Source organism: Diceros bicornis, chromosome 8 (genome assembly GCF_020826845.1).
Source record: "Diceros bicornis minor isolate mBicDic1 chromosome 8, mDicBic1.mat.cur, whole genome shotgun sequence".
In the NCBI taxonomy this organism is placed as follows: domain Eukaryota; kingdom Metazoa; phylum Chordata; class Mammalia; order Perissodactyla; family Rhinocerotidae; genus Diceros; species Diceros bicornis.
This window is the reverse complement of record NC_080747.1, coordinates 59,938,986-59,958,980: the sequence shown is the minus strand read 5'-3', so window position 1 is coordinate 59,958,980 and position 19,995 is coordinate 59,938,986. Positions and strand designations below refer to the sequence as shown.

Genomic DNA, 19,995 nt, shown 5'->3' with positions numbered 1-19,995 from the left:
CCAGCTTACACAGCTTACACAGTCATTTTCATGGTCTTGCACTATTATTGTGCAAAGAAAAGACTGCAGGTGTTACCAATGCCTAAATTTTTCTTTCATAATTTTCAGTCATTGTAAACATAAGTCATTAGGACATTGTCACCTATTTCATGCTAGTATAATAGCACGTCCCCTTCTGAACATATTTTATAAATTACTTGTGGTATCAAGATATAACGTTAAAAGATGTCCTTTCTCCTTACCAAACCAGACATACAGCAGAGCATTATGTACCTGGTAGTGGCAACTGAATTAATATGCCACTGACTCTTGGGTCCATGTTCAGTTGATCAGTTATATCCAAAAGTTCTTCCTGAGAAACATCCTTAGGTTTTAGAATGATCTCACTACAGATACCTGGAAGAAAAACAAGTATAGAAAGTCACTTGACTGTTACAACAAAGATGTGGTTTTTCACTAATGGTGTCTTACACAGTGTGTGACTGGTTTCCTCTGCTCCTGTCCCACTGGAAGGAAGGCCCTTCTACAAAAATGATGTTCAAAGCATCATCAGGAGGGATTTCTCAAACAGTACAGATGTTTTCTCATGATTCACATGCATTCTTGGCCCAGTATCTCATGTGGCAAATTTCTCTTATTTGTGATAAGCTACTGTTAGTGGATTTGAATAGAGTCAAAATACCAATACCACCACCACCACTATTAGGCCAAGTTTGAGAGAGTGAACTAGCCAGGTTTATTATCTGATTAGAGCAAGTGTAATAAAAATGGGCCTTTTAAATGTGAAGCGTTCCTCTCACATCTCACCATAGGATCTGAAATCACACTGATCTGATTCCATAAGAAATCTGAAGAGAAAGAGTAAGAAATGAATACAAACTTTGGTAACTGAATAATCTCTAATGATAATAATAACACGTTATTTGAATAGCACTTATTTGACAATTATCATTCATAATTATCACACTTTGAAGTAAAATCAGAAAATATTATTTAGTAACAAGTACAACTAAAATGCAACCCCACCTACAGCAGAGGCGGCTCTGATCTTCTTCCTGACGTATGTGTGGCTTGCTGGGTTATCGCCCACTAAAATGATACTGAGGCGAGGTCTTCTGTTCCCAAGGGAAATCCATGACTCCACACCTCGCTGGATTTCTTTCTGGATTTGTTTGGCCATTTCAGTTCCTGAGATAACAATGGCATCATGTCTGTGGAAAGCAAAAGAATAAATGTAGTACCAAAAAGACAATAAGAACATTTAACCACATAAATTTAAGTTACAAGAGTAGACAAAACATCTATGATACTCCAAGTGAGCAACCAAAATTTGATTTTTTTCAAGTATATTTGACACCCATTCTTCAGTTTCATAAATATATTTATAATTTTGTGAAGGATTCCAGCTCTGCCTTTTAGTTCTACATTATATTCTATCTACAGTATTTCTTCATAACTTTCATATATATATACATATATTTTTTATTTATTTATTTTTTGGTGAAGAAGATTGGCCCTGAGCTCACATCTGTTGCCAATTTTCCTCTTTTTGCTTCAGGAAGATTGACCCTGAGCTAACATCTGTGCCAATCTTCCTCTATTTTCTATGTGGGATGCCGCCACAGCATGGCTTGATGAGTGGTGTGTAGGTCTTTGCCCAGGATCCTAACCCGTGAACCCCAGGCCACGAAAGCAGAGTGTGCAAACTGAACCACTAAGCCACCTGGCCAGCCCCTATATTTTTTAAAATTATCAAACCACATACTCAAGATCTCGACTATAATATTGGCTCTATTAAAGGTTCTGCTATTTTTTCAGAAGAGGCAGATCAGCACAGTCTAGTTAAAACCAGCACCTATCTTCAAAGCCCGGTGCCATGTTGTATTGTTGTATATATGTGGCCTCACAGTCTTACTATCCTAAGGTTAAGTCAGTTCACTCTTAGTTAGCGTATCCTGCACAAGACCCTGAAGTCACAAGCTCTGTACTCTACAACTCTTTTAACTTACTCAAGGAAAAATTTCATTCCACAGCTCCAGGACAACTCTGACAACAGCTACCAGTCTTGCCATGCTTGTCATTGATTACTGTGGGGACCAGGTCAGTAAGTAGATGGCTCAGCGGCTCCCCCACACCATGGCATCATTTCTGATAGAAAAACTTTGCACGGAACATTACTTCCCGGCAGTTCTTCAGTATTTAAGAAGGTAAGAAATACTATACTTTGATAGATGACATAAATCTATCTCTGGAAAGGCACAAAGAAATGCCTTATGAGAAGGCTTTCCTGCTCTCCATGATATCAAACTTAAAAGTGGTGAATTAAGGTTGCTCTTACTGTGTGTTTATTTCTTAAAGATACCTGAAAAAATATAAGACGGTTCCTTTGTCCTGCTGCTCCCGTCCTTTCGCTATTGAAAGGCCTGGCGAAAGCATGATCTATAGCACATGATTATTACACAAAATGCGAAATGCAGGTAATGAATACGTGAAGAAGAGGAAAAGGAGGAGGAGGCATGAGGAGAAGGAAGGAGAACCAGAAGAGGAAAAGGAGGAAAGGAAAACCTTATAGTACCTTAATTCTTTCCAGTCCCTGTACACTTTTTATTTTCTAGTGAGGGCAGGCACCACAAATATCTACCAACACAAACAAAATGCAAACTTGCTGCTCTTTCCAAATAGGTCAACTGCCCTCTCTACTAGGTTGGTGTACATATACATAGACCCAGATCAAGAATACTCCACTTTATTTTGGCAGCAGTGGTCCATAATGTTCATCCAAGTTCATACAATTTTGATGTAAACAATTATCTGCTAATAAGGGATTCCAAAATGTGGTCTATGGACACATACATCAAAATTGCCTGGGAAGCTTGTTGAACTTGCAGATTCCTAGACCCCATGACCACACCCACTAGTCAGAATCCTAGAGAGGGAAGTCTGTGAATCTACACATCTAAAAAGTTCCCACAAGTATTCTTGTGCATGATCATCTTTGAAAACCACTTCTTCAGTTCAACACAAAAGTATATTTTAATAATAATCATAACTATGGGTAAACAATTAACCAAGCAAATAAACAGATTGGTTATACAATACAATTATAACTAGACATCATAATTACATGTAAATTTATAATTTATAATGTAAAGTATAATTAAAAGAAAACTCTACTATTGATTCTAATTTTTTCTACTTTTCACTGAAAATTTAATAGCTTTCAAGACATGGAAGGTCATGGTAAATTCAGTGCATCAATCTTGCTCCACAGTCCTAATTTTGTAGCAGCTTTATTGAAGTATAATTGATATACAATAAACTGCACATATTAAAAGTGTACAATTTGATGTTGTAACATACGTATATACCTGGGAAACCATCACTACAATCAAGAAAATGAACATATCCTTCACCCCCAAAAGTTTCCTGGTACTCCTTTATAATCTCACCATTTCCTCTGTCCCTGCCATGCTCCTCCTCCATCCCCAGGCCACCACTGATCTGCTTTCTGTCACTATATATTAGTCTGTGTTATCATGAATTTTATAAAAATGGAATCATGCACTACATACTCCTTTATATCCAGCTATTTCCACTCAGCATAATTAAGATTCATTCAGGTTGTTGCATGTATCAATAGTTCATTTCTTTTTACTGCTGAGTAATTTTCCCCTGTATAGATATATCAAAATTTGTTTATCCATTCAATTGTTGGTGGATAGTTGGGTTGTTTCCAGTTTTTAGCCATGACAAATAAAGCTGCTGTAAACATTCATGTACAAGTCATTGTATGCACATATGCTTTCATTTCTCTTGAGAAAATACCTAGGAGTGGAACGGCTTGGTCATATGGTAGGTATATGCTTAAACTTGGGAGAAACTGTAAATCTGTTTTCCAAAGAGGTTGCACCATTTTAAATTTCTACAAGCAGTGTATAAGAGTTTCAGTTGCTCCACATATTTGCCATCACGTGGTATGGTCCGTCTTAAATTTTAGACATTCTATTGTCTATATGGTGGTATCTCATTGTGCTTTTAATTTGCATTCCCTTAATGAATAATGATGTTGAGCATCTTTCCATGTGCTTATTTGCCATCTGCCTATCTTCTTTGGTGAATTGTATAATTTAATCTTTTGCCTACTTTACTAGGCTATTTCCTTATTATCAAGTTTTGAGAGTTCTTCATATATCCCAGATTCAAGTCCTTTATCAGATACGTGATTTGCAATATCTTCTCCCAGTTTATGCTTTGCCTTTTCATTCTTTTAAGTGTGTGTTTGGAAGATCAGTTCTCAATTGTGATGTATTTCAATCAATTTTCCTTTTATGGATCATGCTTTTGTTGTATATAAGAAATCTTTGCCTAACCCAAGGTCACAAAGGTTTTCTCCAATGTTTCCTTCTAGAACTTTTAGGGGTTGAGGTTATACATTCAGTTCTATAATTTCAACATTCAAACTATAATTTCTATAGTTTGATGTGACTTTTTATCAGGATATTGTCAAATGTTCTTCTGTATCTATTGAGATGATCATATATCATACTTTTTTTGGTTTTAGTCTATTAATATGGTGAATTACACTGATTGATTTTCAAATGTTAAACCAACCTTGCATTCCTGGGATAAACCTCACTTGGTCATGATGTACCTATCCCTTCCAGATATTGTGGATTTCATCTAAAACTTTTTAAATTTTTTGCATCTATGTGCATGAGACGTATTTGTTTGCAGTTTTCTTTTCTTGTAATGTCTTCCTATGGTTTTAGTGTCAGGGTGATACTGCCCTCATAGAATGAGTTAGGAAGTATCTCATCCTCTTCAAATTTCCAGAAGAGTTTGTGTAGAATTGGTATTATTTCTTCCTTAAATGTTTGGTAGAATTCACCTGTGAAGCCATCTGGTCCTGGAGCTTTCTTTGCAGGAAGGTTTAAAACTATACATTTAAATTCTTTAATATAGAGTGCTATTCAGGTTATCTATTATTTCTTGAATGAGCTTTTGTAGTTTGTGTCTTTGTACATTCTAATAATTAGTACATAATTACAATTATAGGTTAAATTAAGTTGAGATAAAATACACTTACTTTTGAGTTTAAATTTTATTTTTCAAGATTAAGTAAGAAAATTTTTCACTATTTACTATGAATTTCTGGTGCCCATTTTTTATTTTATTTATTTTATTTTTTATTTTTTTTTGCTGGGGAAGAGTCACCCTGAGCTAACATCTGTTGCCAATCTTCCTCTTTTTTTTTTTTTTTTAATGTGAGCCACTGCCACAGCATGGCCGCTGACAGATGAGTGGTGTGGTTCCATGGCCCGGAACCGAACTTGGGCTGCCAAAGCAGAGCATGCCAAACTTTAACCACTAGGCCATCGGAGCTGGCCCCCATTTTTTATTAATTCATTTAAGTGGCCTTTTAATGCTAAGAGAACAAGGACCTCCTATATTAGCAAATACTAATTGCAGAAATGGCAACTAATTCTAGCATGACTCATTTCTAAGAGGTAGTAAAAAATAAACACTTTCCATAAATTAAGTTGTGTCAGCAATATTCAGTTAGGGTAAAACACGCTATTATAGAAGCAGATTTATCTGCTAATATACTAGAATTCACTCTTATTGTAAAGAACATATGTTTGTATTTTAAAATACAAAACCACCTGAGCTCCACGTTGCATTTTACAGCATATAAATAGCAATGCTGCTGCTGACACGTTTTATTAGCTGATTCTCTGCTAAACACAGTAATTTGTTCATAGGCTACTATGAAACTGGCAAGTACTGAACATAATCCAGGATAATTATGGCCTTGACACTACAAAACTGTGTGACCCTGAGAATGTCAGAGATGACAATAGCATAAACTGATTCCTGGCTTCCAAAGAGACACTCTACATACAGATTAAACTGGACTGCACTATGTATGGTGGAGTCTGAGAGAGTGACAGGTGTAATGTAATGTAATATTACTTTACATCACAGCACTGATGTGCTAAGTCGTCTTGTTAATTATAGCTGGCATGATATAGCCTGGCCTAGCTGGTTTTTATGGGTAAACACCCTTAAGACTGTCACCCAATTATGAATAGTGACTCTGAGCATTTTCAGTGGCAGCTGGCCCATCCTATTGATTCCCTCAGTCACTGCAGAGCCTCAGCAAGCCTGGCTCTGTGGCAGACACAATACAAGGATAAATAAAGCAACCTGGAATTAGTGGAAGCCCAATGGGAGGATGCCTGTAGCAGTCCACATGCTGGAAGAACTGGTGAATACACACATCATCTAGCTCACATAGTCCTGAGTACAAAAACAAATAAGATTTTTCAACATGCATATTGTTGAAAACGTTAAATATCAGCAACAATTCAAATGTTCAGCCACAGAAGCATACAGCTCCTAAGAGCTCCCCCTGGCTCAAGTCTTGATCTATGCCAATCCATTTTCCACACTAAAGCCTGAGTGATTTTCCAAATTTAATCATGTCAGTTCCCTGGTTAAAACTCCTTACTACATGCCCACTGTTTACTAATTTAGTAAAAACATATTGAGGACTTTCTATGCCCCAGGCGCTATTCTAGGCACCAGGAATATAAATAATAGTGTACAAAACAAATTGCCCACTTTCATGGAAACTATATTTTAGCTAAAGAAGACATAAGCCAATTTTTTTTAAAAAGCAAATATTAACATATTATGTGTGAAAAACAGAAGAAAAGGGCATATCTGGAGGCTAGAGTTGCCATTTTATGTAGGTGTGTTAAGGTGTCACTTCTCTGGTTAATCAGGTGACATTTGAGCATAAATGAAGGAAATGAAGGAGTAAGTCACGTGGTTATCTGGAGAAAAGACTTTTAGGCTAAGAGAAGTATACAGCAAGAACAACAGACTTTAGGCAGGAGCGTGCCTGGCATGTCTGATGCACAGCAAGGACGCCAGTGCCTGCAGTGGAAAGAACAAGTGGACAGGACAGAACACGAGGTCAGAGCAGCAGGGGGACCTCAGATCACATAAGGTCCTGCAGGCCTTCAAGAGGACACTGGCTTTTACTGTGAGTGAGACAGGAAACCATTTGGAGATTCTGAGGAGTGCCATGACCCAATTTTCATTGTTCATCGATAACTGGTTAAAATGTAGAGGACAGCCTTTATGGGAGCAAAGGGGGCAGTGCGGACACCACTTAAGAGACTAGTGTGGTATCCCAGGCAAGAGATGATGGTGGCTTGAGCAAGGGGGTTAGTAGCAGACGTGCTAATTAGCCTGATTCGGAATCTATTTTGGAGGTGGAGCCACTGGGATTTACTGTGATTGGGTGTAGGGTGTGAGAAAAAGAGCAGAAGTCAAATACAACTTCAAAGTTTTTGATCTAAAAAGCTGAGAAAAGGGAGTTTTAACTAAAATCCAAATTTTCTGCAGCTTACAAGCCCCTGCGTGAGCTTTCTTTAGCCTCATTACTAAAGAACACTGTGCTCACCAAGTCCCACACTACACACAGCCGCATTTCAATTTACCAAGTGTGCCAGGTTCTCATTTCTGGGCCTCCGCATATACTATTCCCTCAACCTGAAATACTCTTTCTCCTTCTCACCTATCTAACCTCCCTACCAAGTCTGTTCCTCCTTTGCTCCCAGATATACCTCAAGTCTCAGCACAGTCTCAGCAAGTCCCAGAAGGCAGTCTGGGAAGTGTTCTCTGACCCCTTTACCCTGGGGAATCGCCTCTGCTATGAGCTCCCACAGCACTCAGCTCTTACCCTTTTGTAGTATCTTATGTCCTTGTTAAAATTAGTCTCTCCTACTGTAGTCCAAGCTGTGTAGGGCAGGAAGTTTATATTTTCTATGATATCCTTAATACCTAACCAAGTATTTTGCACACTGTATGTGTTTATTAAATATCTGTGGAATTATCAGAGTTAAACTGTCCATTGTACTATAATTTGTTGGAATTATTATGCAGCCACTGAAAATAATTATAAAAAGAGCAATATGTAAAAATATTCATTGTATAAGTGAAAAAATGAAATGAAAAATTGTAGGTACATACTTATAACTGTTAAAACGTGCATGCATATGACTAAAGTTTAAAAAGGAATGCATAAAATAAAATGATGAGCTAGGTAGTATTCTGAATATTTATCTTTTTAACTTAAAATATTTTTTAAATGTTATCAAAATAGTTCTTGAATTATATTAAAACTGAGTAGATGCAAAATATCTATAAAACATATGAAAAGGAAAAGTAATAACATGATTAACAACCTTACCACCCATTTTAAGAAAAATGTTACCATAATCATTGAAATCGTCTGTGTAACCCCTCCCTATCCAAACCCTTATCCTCTGCCATAGTTAAACACTATCCTAAAATTTGGGTTATAATTCTCTTGCTTTCCTTTATAATTTAATCTAACATTTTTATCTTTAAAGATATAACAATATACAGCATATATAATAGAATATAAACATTATAATATAATGTTATATATAAATACTCTATATATATTATAATATTTCTGTAAAGTATACCTCCAGGAATGGTATTGCTGGATTATAGGATACATATATGTGTGTTCAATTTATGACAACTTGTTTTCCAGAGTGTTTGCATTAGTTCACAAGTCCACTACTGGTGTATATGAGTTTCCATTGCTCTACTTCCTTGATATTGCCAACATTTTTAGCTTAACCAATTAGTTAAATGGCATTTAACTGTGGTTTTAATATGCATTTCCCTAATTATTAGAAGTTGGACATCTTATAGGTTTATCGGCCATTTGGAGTTCCTCTTCTATGGAATGTCTGTTCATCTCTTTCAACCATTTTTCTAGTGGATTATTAATCTGTGTCTAATTTGTAGTAGTTTATGCATTCTGAATACTAATCTTATGTCAGTTATATTTGTGTATCAAGTATCACCAGTATGTGGCTTGTCTTTTCACTTATTTTATGGTTACTTTTGATGAAAAGTTCTTAATTCTAATGTAAAACTCAACCATCTTTGCCTCTAGAGCTTGCACTTTGTGTGTCTTAAGAAAACCTCCACCATCTTTGACAAAATTTCTGTCACAGAACACAAGAGACTCACAGTTGATGAGACAGACTGGCTAAGGAATTGCCAGGAACTTTTTATGACACTCTATAGGCTAGATCTAAAAATTCCACAGTGGTTTATTAAAACATCTATAAAGTGGTTCTGTTGAGCTCCAGTTAAGAACCACTGATTTAGGCCCCCATCACTCTCAAAACAGGAATCCCCACTCTAGTATTCCTGATAGGGGGTCAGCTACTTTCAATATAAAGAAACCTATGAAGCGTACGTGCTCAAAACTAGTCACGAGACACATTATCCATAATTGTGCACAAACAAGCTATAATCTAACAGCTAAAGAATTGAAAACAAAATTAACAAATACTGTCCAGATAAACACATACTTATTGTAACCAAATTATAAACCTATTGTGACGAAGTTAATGTTGAATACAAAAAATATTTTATTATGGTAGAATGTACTCTCTCTTTACCACCTGCATCAGATTTTAGAAATCTGTGTTTAAAAATTTATTTTGTAAATCAGCCTAACAGGGCTACAATTGTTGCATTTTGTTCTAAATCTGTTGCAAATTGTTAACCAACATATTCAAAAAATAGACCAAGGCGGCTTGGGGGCACTTGAGCTTTGAAACTTTTAGTGAATTGTAATCACTGAAACCAAAGATTACAAACAGAAATTTACTTAGTGAATTGCAATCACTGAAACCAAAGATTACAAACAGAAATTTACCCGTTTAAAAGCAATGTCAGAACTGAACTAATCAAACAATGATGGCTCAAACAATATACGAACCATTTTGAAATTCTATTGTTCTGGGTTGAATTGTGTCCCCCAAAAAGATATGTTCAAATCCTAACGTCTGGTACCTGTGACTGTGACCTTATGAAGATGTAGGATGAGGTCATACTGGAGTAGAGTAGGCCCTTAATCCAAATATGACTGCTGCCCTTATAAGAAGAGAAGAGACACAGAGACACCTACACAGAGAGAACTCCATGTGAAGACAGAGAGGGCAGATGGCAATGTGACCACAGAGGCAGAGACTGGAGTCATGCAGCTACAAACCAAGGAAAACCAAGGATTACCAGCAACAAGAGGCTGGGAAAGCATGGCTTTGCAGATACTTGATTTCAGACTTCCAGCCTCCAGAAGAATAAATTTCTATTGTTTTAAGTCATCTACTTTGTGGTACTTGTTTACGGCAGCCTTAGTAAACATACACAGCTATAATCCCAATTTAAAATATTCATATTTGTGGGAAGAATCTTTTGATGGAGCTCCTATTTTCAGTGAATAAATTTATATTTTGTAATGGAATGGAATGGAATTGAGAAGACCTATAATGTTCCTACATCTAAATATGGTATATTTAAAAAATCATAAATAGGAACAACTTATTTGATGACTTTTAAATTAAGTATTTCTCAAAAAAAGGTACACTAAAAGGAGACACAAAGATAACACCTGTGAAAATATTGAGACTGAAATATCTTCTCATTTCAATACGAAAACAAGAGAATTTAGACTATCTTCCATTCAGCAGAGTTTGCTCTGAGCTTACCAGGTGCTTTAGCGTCTGTAGAGATGTACTTTTAAAACTAAAAATACTACTGTCTAAAGAAAAGAATAATTTGCAACTTTTAAGAAAACTGAAGCGATTTAATTTTAAAATTAAGCATTTTTTTTTTCCGGAAAATTATTAGTATCAAAGTGTTAAAGGAAGATATGGCTAAGAAACTGATTCAAGTATATGAATATGTACCAAGAATTCGGCATGTGTTAAAAAGTTAATATTCAAATAATTAACATAAAAAATATTAATATAAAATTAGGATTAAAATTTTAAATTGTTTTAATGTATAAGGATATAAATTACCTTTTAAAATGTTAATTTTGAAAAAAGTTTCGAATAGAATTCTTGTATAGGCCCACTAATATATCTGTAAGTCAATAAATATTCTAAATATGTAATTTTCATTACTTTAAGGTCCCTTTTTTCTCTTAGAAATGTGCTGCTTGGGTCAAAAAATTATATAGTCACATTGCCATTAATACACATCAAAAGTGCAGTCAATCTGATCCCTTAGATATCTTTCACACAATGCACCCTGTCATTACTTGCTCAGGCAACATTTTCTGAAAAGGCAGAAATGTTGCAAGTTGACCCTCAAAGAAGGCAGGATAAAGCACTCTCCTTTTCAGTGCTTTATTCTCCCCCCCAATGCTGGGCTAGCACTAAATGTGGCTTCATTAGGAAGCAATAAATCATACCGCATAGCGATGTGAATAGTAGGGCAGCACAACGCAGTACAAATTATTCACCCCAAGCCACAAATCCTGAGCCTCAGCCCTGGTTCACCATGAGTAGCTATAATGAGGTTGGACAAGTCCTTAACTGCTCTCAAAGGCATGCAATTTCCTCATCTATATAATAGGAATGTTCTCTGCTGACCTGACACAAGAGGATTTGGCTAAGAGTTGACTGGCTGGTTTGCAAAAATGGCTCTCTTTCCTAGTTTCTGTGGAGACATATTCAGATAACCAGAAGCAATGTGGGACCAGAAAGTCATCAGCATTTAGTGTTGTTTCTATGAGTTTGTTTATTTATCTATAGCTTCCAGAAAATAAACTGTAACCATCCTAATCTATGGTTCTAGGACTAAATGAAGTATTTAATTAACTAAAGCAAAGTAGTAACAGGAGAAAAAAATCACTACTTTTCTTGTGTAGCAAAATACTCCTTTGCAAAATAGTAAAATAACAACAAACAAAATCTACACAAGGTCAACAGGGTATTAATTTGTATACTTGGCATCTTCTTTCTGCATCTAGGTTTCAATCTCATTTTCAACCACAACTTTAATTAGAGCTGCAAGGAACTGTTTTATGATATATAAAGATGAAAAAGCCTAATACAATCATTAGCAATTAACTTTTCTCTGCAGGTCCTAACAGTTTAATTGCTTTGTATCTTAGAGTATAACTTGGAGATTTTGAGTTTGAATTAACAATACAATAGAAATAAAACCCAAGGGAATCAGGGCAAAATTACATATGTAATAAAACCAATCACTAGTACTGGGAGCCTTTTGAAGTAAATGAATGTTTTTAAATAAACGAATACTTAGGAATGTTAAGTTTATGGCCTTTTAAAAAACATTTCACTTCACATCTTAAATACTATACATATACCTTGAAATAATTTTATCAGAAATTACACTTCTGTAAATCGATAAAAAATAAAGCAAATTCTTTTCATTATGTATGACTCTTTTATTCAGTTTTGCAACTTAACTCTTTCAGGACCCTAACCTGTAAATTAGAACATCAGTAACTACCTAAACAACACCCATGCTTTTTCAGAAAGAATCTTAGATGCTAAGATTTGTACCATGAGAACCCTTGGGCAGTCTGTTGAATCCTATGGACACCGTCTCAGAACAATCTTTTTAAAAGTTTAATATAAAATACACAGGTTTACAAGGAAACCAGTTTTATTGAAATATCATCACTTTTTTTTTTAAAGCATCAAATCTCGTGGCAGGTCTAATAACTACCATAATATCAAAGTAGTGATGAGTGTATGTGATGTTTTGAGCTCTCTGCATCAACACTGATATTGAAACATCTGTGTTTTTTTTGGCAACATCACAAGCATTGCTAATATTACTGTGGTTTGTTGCCAACATTCACAATTGAAGAAAATGCTAAATTTATTAGAGGTTAGTCACCTCCCATCTAAGTTTATGGATTCCCTAAATTCTATCCATGAAGCCCCAGGTTTAGAAACACTCTTAAGGGAATCTGACAAGATAATTTTTAAGATTTATATGCAAAATTAGCTTTCTTGATTCACAAAAATTCTACAAAATTTAATCAATGTTTCAAAAAGAGGAAAAGCAATAATGAGGTATATCAACAATTATAAAGTGCTTGTAGAGCAAAGCACTACATCATGGGTAGATCATGCAGGTTCAAACCGTGTCTTCACTATTTATTTACTGTGTTAACTTGGACAAGTTATTCAATTTCTCTAAGTCTAAGTTTCAGTTTCATTGGGAATAGTAATAGTGTCTACTTCCTTCAGTTGTTGTGAGGATTAAAGGATATACTGTGTGGAAAATCTTAGCAAAGTGCCAAACACAGAGTAAGGGCTCATTAAATATTAATAAATATTTATTTTTTAACAACACAAATGGATTACTTAAAGGCAAGATGATATTCTTTGCAAAGTTAATCATAAATAGCCAGAAAAGGGGCTAGAAGGGAACATCACTTTTAAACTATATATATGCCTTCACTTTAGAATTATGAATCTTTGAACTGTCTTTTGCTTCTAGGCACATTCTTTAATGAGAGTAATTATAGAAACTTACGTAGGGCTCAGATGATTAAGTGAACAAACCTGGCTGGTATCATGTCGACAACAATATGACCTGAATCTGAGAGTAAATTATTTCATATATTCCAAGGACTAGACATTGAACAATAGCAAGATGTTTAGGTAAGTTATGGCCAAATGACTTAATGTAATAGGATGCAGCCAATAAAATGTTAACAAAAACAATGGCAACACAGAAAACACTTATGATGTACTGTCAAGTGGAGTAGCTGGATAACCTTCCCAGATAATATCCAACCCTCAGTTCTTCTTTGACACTAAGTTAGGTTTGGATTATGTTCCACTCTGACCACAAAGTTTTCTATCTTTTAGGTATGTTATTTCTGGTCCAAATTGCACTTCTTAATAGCAAATTTCATCTATTACTAATCATTAATTTATCCCACTCACTGACAGTTCAAATTTCCCCCAAGCTCCTATCTCTTTAAACCTCCCTCCACAACTTAATCATTTCTAAGCCAAACTATTCTTTTTGTGTGTGTGTGTGAGGAATATTAGCCCAGAGCTAACATCTATGCCAATCCTCCTCTTTTTGCTGAGGAAGACTGGCCCTGGGCTAACACCCATGCCCATCTTCCTCCACTTTATATGAGACGCCACCACAGCATGGCCTGACGAGCGGTGCATCGGTGTGCGCCTGGGATCTGAACCTGGGCCGCCAACAGCAGAGTGCACGCTCTTAACCGCTACGCCATAGGACGGCCCCCTAAGCCAAACTATTTTTAAAAATCTTCACTGAGCTCCATGGAATTCCATGAGAATGTGTGACCATGGAAGATTATCTGGTATTTTTCCTTCTCCTGCTGTTTTTAATCATCCCTCAGGGTATAAACATGAAAGGATAACATAACTTCAAAGCATCTGAAAAACAAAGTTTTGGGTCATTAAAGAAATTGCTAAATTATTACTAAAACCATGACTGCGTAAAAAGATATGAGATTAATATTAGTCTTTTTTCATCTATTGATTCATTTTAATTAGAAAACTTGATTTTGGAGACATTACATTAGAACACATTATCTCTTAACAGCTGGGATACAGACACACACAGACATACAACACTAAATGGTGAAACATTTAGGTTCTAAATTTAAAATGACTTAAGAACTGCTTAGAAATCAAAATTGTAGCCAGACAGCTATCACATCTCATTTTCATTAGAATAGGTAGGGCATTAAGATAGGAGAACCACACTATCATATTTGCCAACAAAATAAAATATGATTTTGAGAAACTGCCTTTGCTAGCCACGGAGACTAACTCTACCTTGGTTGAAATCGATTTATGGAAAATCAGCTTTGTAAGGGTCCCAACTAGAGTCTGGGTCCTTCAAGCTTCACATGAGCATAAAAGGATCTTTAAATCAAACAATTCTACTGCAGAAATAGAAATATTCAGTAAGTACTAGAAGGGAGAGTCTGAAGAAAAATAAACAGCCTTACTGATAAAATGTCTTTTTTTAATTATTAAATTCAACTACTCACTCTACAAGACGTGACCGTTTAAATAACATAAACCAGTGTCTTTTACTAGCTCTAAAAATGCAGGTTTTTTAAAATGTCAGCCTAGCTGCAAAAATTATAAAGCCATTGGCAGTGAGACATAAAGAAAGGTGAGGCTTGCATAGAGAGATGTACGCTAGTATGCAAAATTTTACAAATGCTAAAAGGAATCAGAGCAGGAGGGGGAAAAAAAGAGAAGCTGCCAAATTAATGATTTTAGGAATCAATGAGCAACAGGATAAACATGCAACAAACACTTGAGATATCACTTAATTACTGAAAATGAGTCCAGGTAGGATGATCTAAGACAGGGTTTGGGGCAGTCCCTGTTGTAGGATACCTGCAAATCCACTTTGAGCACAGCATTAATGTACAAGGTCTGGAACCTCCCCTCCAAGTGGGATAGGCTGCTGCCCGGCTCCATACACTGAAAAGAACTGGACCAAAGATTCATGTGATGTTTGTAACCCAAGGACATTCTGATTTGTAAACTCCTCATACAGCAAGGCAAAATGGGAAAAATTTAATCACCAAGAATCTTTTATTTTTAACTTTTTGGCTGTTTACATAATTCATTTCAAGAAACAATAAGTTGCAACAAATAGGAGGGCTTATTTATTTCTTCGGCATTAAATATAGATTCTTCCAATTAATCTAATTTCTCAGTAAATAGGGGAAAAAAAAAAACTCATTGCAAATTTTAAACAGAAAACCATTGAGAGAAAAATGTTAAATGATACTCCAAGATTTTGTAACTTTCAAATTCTGTCAATATTATTTCTTGAAATTCCACTTATTAAAAAAAAAAAACACTCCTCCACTAAAAAAATATTTATATGTTCCACTGCTATAGGTATCTCATTACTCAAAAATATGAAAAAATAATCAAAAATACTTTTTTGTTTTTCATTTAAGCTCTATATAGCTCAGAAACGGGTAATAAATGTTAATTTAAAAGAGTCAATATCATTAGGGAATTTATCAAACTCAAAGACAATTTTCAGTAAGAATAACACTAAGGTTCAAATTTCAAGTCAATAGGAATGATGTCAGATTTAAATCACATTCACTATGAAGAACTACACAACTAATGTGTTATTATGTATTTAGAAAAAAAGATGACTGATGATGGGGATAAGTGGGGAGGCAGACAGTGGCGACCTCTGGAAGATGGAATCTCTTCTCTCTGCTGGTCCTAGAAGAGAAAAGAGACACCAATAAGCATCAACACACTGTCCGAGTTCCTCCCCACCCGAGACCCACCAGTCCATAGGTGTTTCTCAGCCATACAGCCAACCTCACATTCACAGATGGTATTCAGTGCCAAGAGGATGTCAAAACACCATCCTTTCCTAACTTAATTAGTGCCGCCTTAAAAAATAAAAACCATCAGGCAGGCCCGGTGGCAGCGTAGTGGTTAAGTGCCTGTGCTCCGCTGGGGCGGCCCGGGGTTCGCAGGTTCGCATCCCAGGCGCGCACCAACGCACTAATCACCAAGCCCTGCTGGGGCGGCGTCCCATACAAAGTAGAGGAAGATGGGCACAGATGTCAGCACAGGGCCAGTCTTCCTCAGCAAAAAAGAGGAGGATTGGCATCGGATATTAGCTCAGGGCTGGTCTTCCTCACAAAATAAATAAATAAATAAATAAATAAAAAACACTAAAAACCATCAAAAGTATCATTTACTTTTATACAGTTATAATCTGCTTCAAATGGGGCTGAAAGCAGCTGGGTTGAAAGTAATACTTCTTATCTATATTAAGACTAGCTTTCCAAAATTATTGCATTCTACTACTTTAAATTATGAGGAAGCCATTAAATATAACAAAAAAGATCTAAATTATCTTTGTGTATGTGTGTATGAGAGAGAGACAAGCAAGTGGTTACAACAAATATGAGGGTTGCTGTGCCTCCTGTTCAATGTACATGGAGAGGATGCGGGGATGGGGTTGTTTATATCAAGCTGACAAAGGGAAATTAATCAACTCGTAAAATTTGAAAAAGGTTATCCTCACCCTGGAAAGAAGCCCTAAAACAACTGAAAAATAATTACACATCTAAATAAATACAGTGACTATAGTAGATAATTCCTTCAATTCTGTAAAACGAACAGAACTCTACAGAATCTCCTTTTCCTAGAGTGCAGAGTTAGTAATTCCAAACCAATTGGTACATTCTTTCAGACCCAGAAGAGCTTACACGACCAGAACTCTGAATCACTGTTAGTTTCTCACATATCCTTGTGGAAGACCTAGTCACTAAAAACTACGTCCAAAGTAAACTCTGTAGAAAATAATTTTTGACTTCAGTCACTCAAAACTGAGGCCCAAATGTATACCATGGGGAGTTAATCAATTTAAATTGAATAAGCAGTAGCTATGTTTCCATATTACCGATCACTACGTTCTTCCAGGTGTTGTGCTGGGCATTGGAGACACAAAAAGACGAGTAAGACACAATCTCTGGCCACGTAAAAATGCAGTGAAAGCGCATTACTGGAAGCCCTGAAAGTCTGAAAACAAAATCTCTTCTGGACTGACTTTGGGTCAAGAGAACACATTTTTAGTTTCTAAGGTTTGAGTTTGCAACTACGACAAGTAAACGAAGGAAGGGTGAAGGGTTCTTGGGCACCACTGTGCAGAAGAGTTAAAACCGTACTGTTTTGTACTTGCACTGTACTAGCCAGCAGCAAGGTCCAACGAAATGCAGCAACACGGTCCAAAGAGATGCAGTGAATCAATCTTAGATTGAAGGGGTTCGGGAAGCTCCATACAGAAAAAGACTGAGAAATCAAGATTAATGTGCGATTTTGTGAAATCATTTAGAAATCTGGAGCTGGAAAAGACTTCAGTATTACCATCAACAAAGGAATTCAGAAACTCAAAAGCTAGTAAACCATCTGGACACAGCCCACTCCTTTGTTTACCAAACACAACAACAACCAAAACAGAAACAAACGTCTGAACCCAGCAGACCGCGTGTTTTTACGGCACCTTTCCTGAGGGCCTCAGAGGTCATCCTAAATCACTCAACTGCACCTGCTGCAAAGACGGAAGTTCTGGTGCCGGAGCCCAGAGCAGAGCGCGTCCAAGTTGCCCGACTTGACGCCGACGCGACCCGCCGCGCGGCCGGCGACGCCAAGTCCGGGACCTCGGGAGGCCTCGCCGCCAGCCCCGCCGCGCCGCTGTCCCCGAGCCCCGGCGTCCCGCGCCCGCCGCCCCTCCCGCAGCTGGCGGCTTCGCGCTCCGGAGCACCGGTCCCGAGGAGAGCGAGCGTCCGGGAGCGCTCGTACCTCACGCCGCTGCTCCGAAAGCCCCGGAACGCGGGCCCGGCCGCTCCCGGCGCCCCCACGAGCGGCGCCACGCTCCTGCCCAGCGCCGGCACTCGGCCCAGAAGGACGCGGAGCAGCGATAGGCCGCGGCCGGGCACTGTCATGGCCGCCGGTCCCTGGCTTCCCCACGGACGCTCCACCTCCCGCCGCTCAGGTCTTCGCAGCGGCAGGCCGGGCTCCGCCCCGCCCCAGCCTGGAGGGAGAGCAAGTCCCACCCGCAGCCTGGTTCCGGCGCGCCGTGCAGCGGCGGGGCCAGGAGCCGAGCGCCGGGGCGGGGCCGAAGGGACGCCGGGACCGTCGGGGGCGGGGCTCGAACCCAAGCCCCAGGCTGGGCAGAGTATGGGTAGGGTCTTCTGTGAAACTGTGGATGCTTAACGAGTGATTTCGCACCCACCAGACTCGCTGCTGATCTTCCCACAGCGAGGCAACAGGGAAGGCGTCTAAACTAATGAGTTCAAGCAGCACGCCCGTTTCTCCCAAGCCAGAGCTCTTGCCTAGGAGTCTCCGTGGCTACGTGGAATTTGTTTTAAAGCAAGAAGGATGTTATTGGTTCTTTGTTTCCCACTCCCCTAGTGCGACCTTGGGATACCTTGGGAGCTGGAGAAAGAAACAAAGGTGTGAGTGTGTGCAGGGAGGAGCGGGACCTGGCTGAATAAGTCCTGGACCTTAGGATTTCTATAGCTCTACCTTGTCATCTCCACTTCTGGAAGAAAAAACTGACCAATGTCCATCGTTTTCCAGAGTGTGATCAAGTGAACACAGCCTAGGAACCTGCGTTGTGTGGTGAGTTTGCAGTGAAAAAGCAAAATATCAGCTCCCTTTGAAAAAGTAAAAATCAGTCTTGTCATTCATTATTCTGGGAAAATAGACACAGATAAGACACAGTCAGATAAAACCAGCTGCAAAGTTAAAGGAAACAATATTTCTCCCAAGGTCAGGCTGCAGCTGTGAAGTGTCATCACAGTCCCTTTGACCACTGCTTGCTTTCTTAGAATCCTTGTTCTCTAAAATCATAGACTATCAGAAAATTTACTGTTTAAAATCCTATCAATAAGAATGAAACATCCTACTCTTGCCTGGATGATCTAAGTCAATTTGACGCAAAGAAGCAGGCTTTTCTTTCCAACCTAGGTACAGAGCTTCAGATGAAGGATTTCTGGACACATTCCACATCTACCTTAACTTTGTCAATTCCAAAGAAACAGGTCCCTAGACCAACTTTGCAGTCCAATCTGATCTTGGCCCCTTTACACACAGTTCTTTTTTGCTTTGAGCCTACCAAAATACTGCCTTATTTGAATCTCACCTAAACTCTACCCTTCCCCAAATCCTATAATAACCCTGTATCATCCTTTATTTGATGAGACATTTCTGGGTTCCTCTACTGTGCATTCTCTCTCCTGGCAAGGAATCTGTTATCCTAACTTTGTCTTGCTATAGGTTTATCGCTAGTGGTTGTGGCCTGATTAGGCTAGGACAGCAGCCAGAGTGTTTGTCCTAAAGGAGAGATTCCTGTCCAGGAGTAGTTGTCAGTCTAGCAAAGAGGGCAATATTATATGCTCTTTGTTGATGGAAGATGGCATGCTCTCAATGAGGTCAAGTACCATATACTCCGCTTCTTTTGCACCTCCATTACGCCCAGCACAGTATTGGGCAAAGAGTACGTGTTCAGTAATTTCTTAAAAATTAGTTAATTGAGGTTAATAAG

The 19,995-nt window shown here is 37.8% G+C and overlaps 1 protein-coding gene across 4 annotated transcripts in view; it reads right to left on the bottom strand.

Moving 5' to 3' along the window:
* The window catches only part of MTHFD2L (methylenetetrahydrofolate dehydrogenase (NADP+ dependent) 2 like), a 143,833-nt gene extending 125,313 nt beyond the window's left edge, over nucleotides 1–18,520 (bottom strand). The window contains exons 1-3 of one of the 4 annotated variants that reach the window (XM_058547260.1): nucleotides 18,249–18,520; nucleotides 1,027–1,211; nucleotides 274–396 (exon numbers count right to left, since the gene is read on the bottom strand). In XM_058547260.1, coding sequence (XP_058403243.1) covers nucleotides 274–396; nucleotides 1,027–1,211; nucleotides 18,249–18,391 — 451 coding nt within the window. In that variant the 5' untranslated portion in view covers nucleotides 18,392–18,520. Of the gene's footprint in view, nucleotides 1–273; nucleotides 397–1,026; nucleotides 1,212–14,497; nucleotides 16,152–18,248 lie in introns of those variants that run through there. The other 3 variants (XM_058547259.1, XM_058547262.1, XM_058547263.1) reach the window with 3 other exon arrangements.
* Between the last annotated feature and the right edge of the window lie 1,475 nt (nucleotides 18,521–19,995).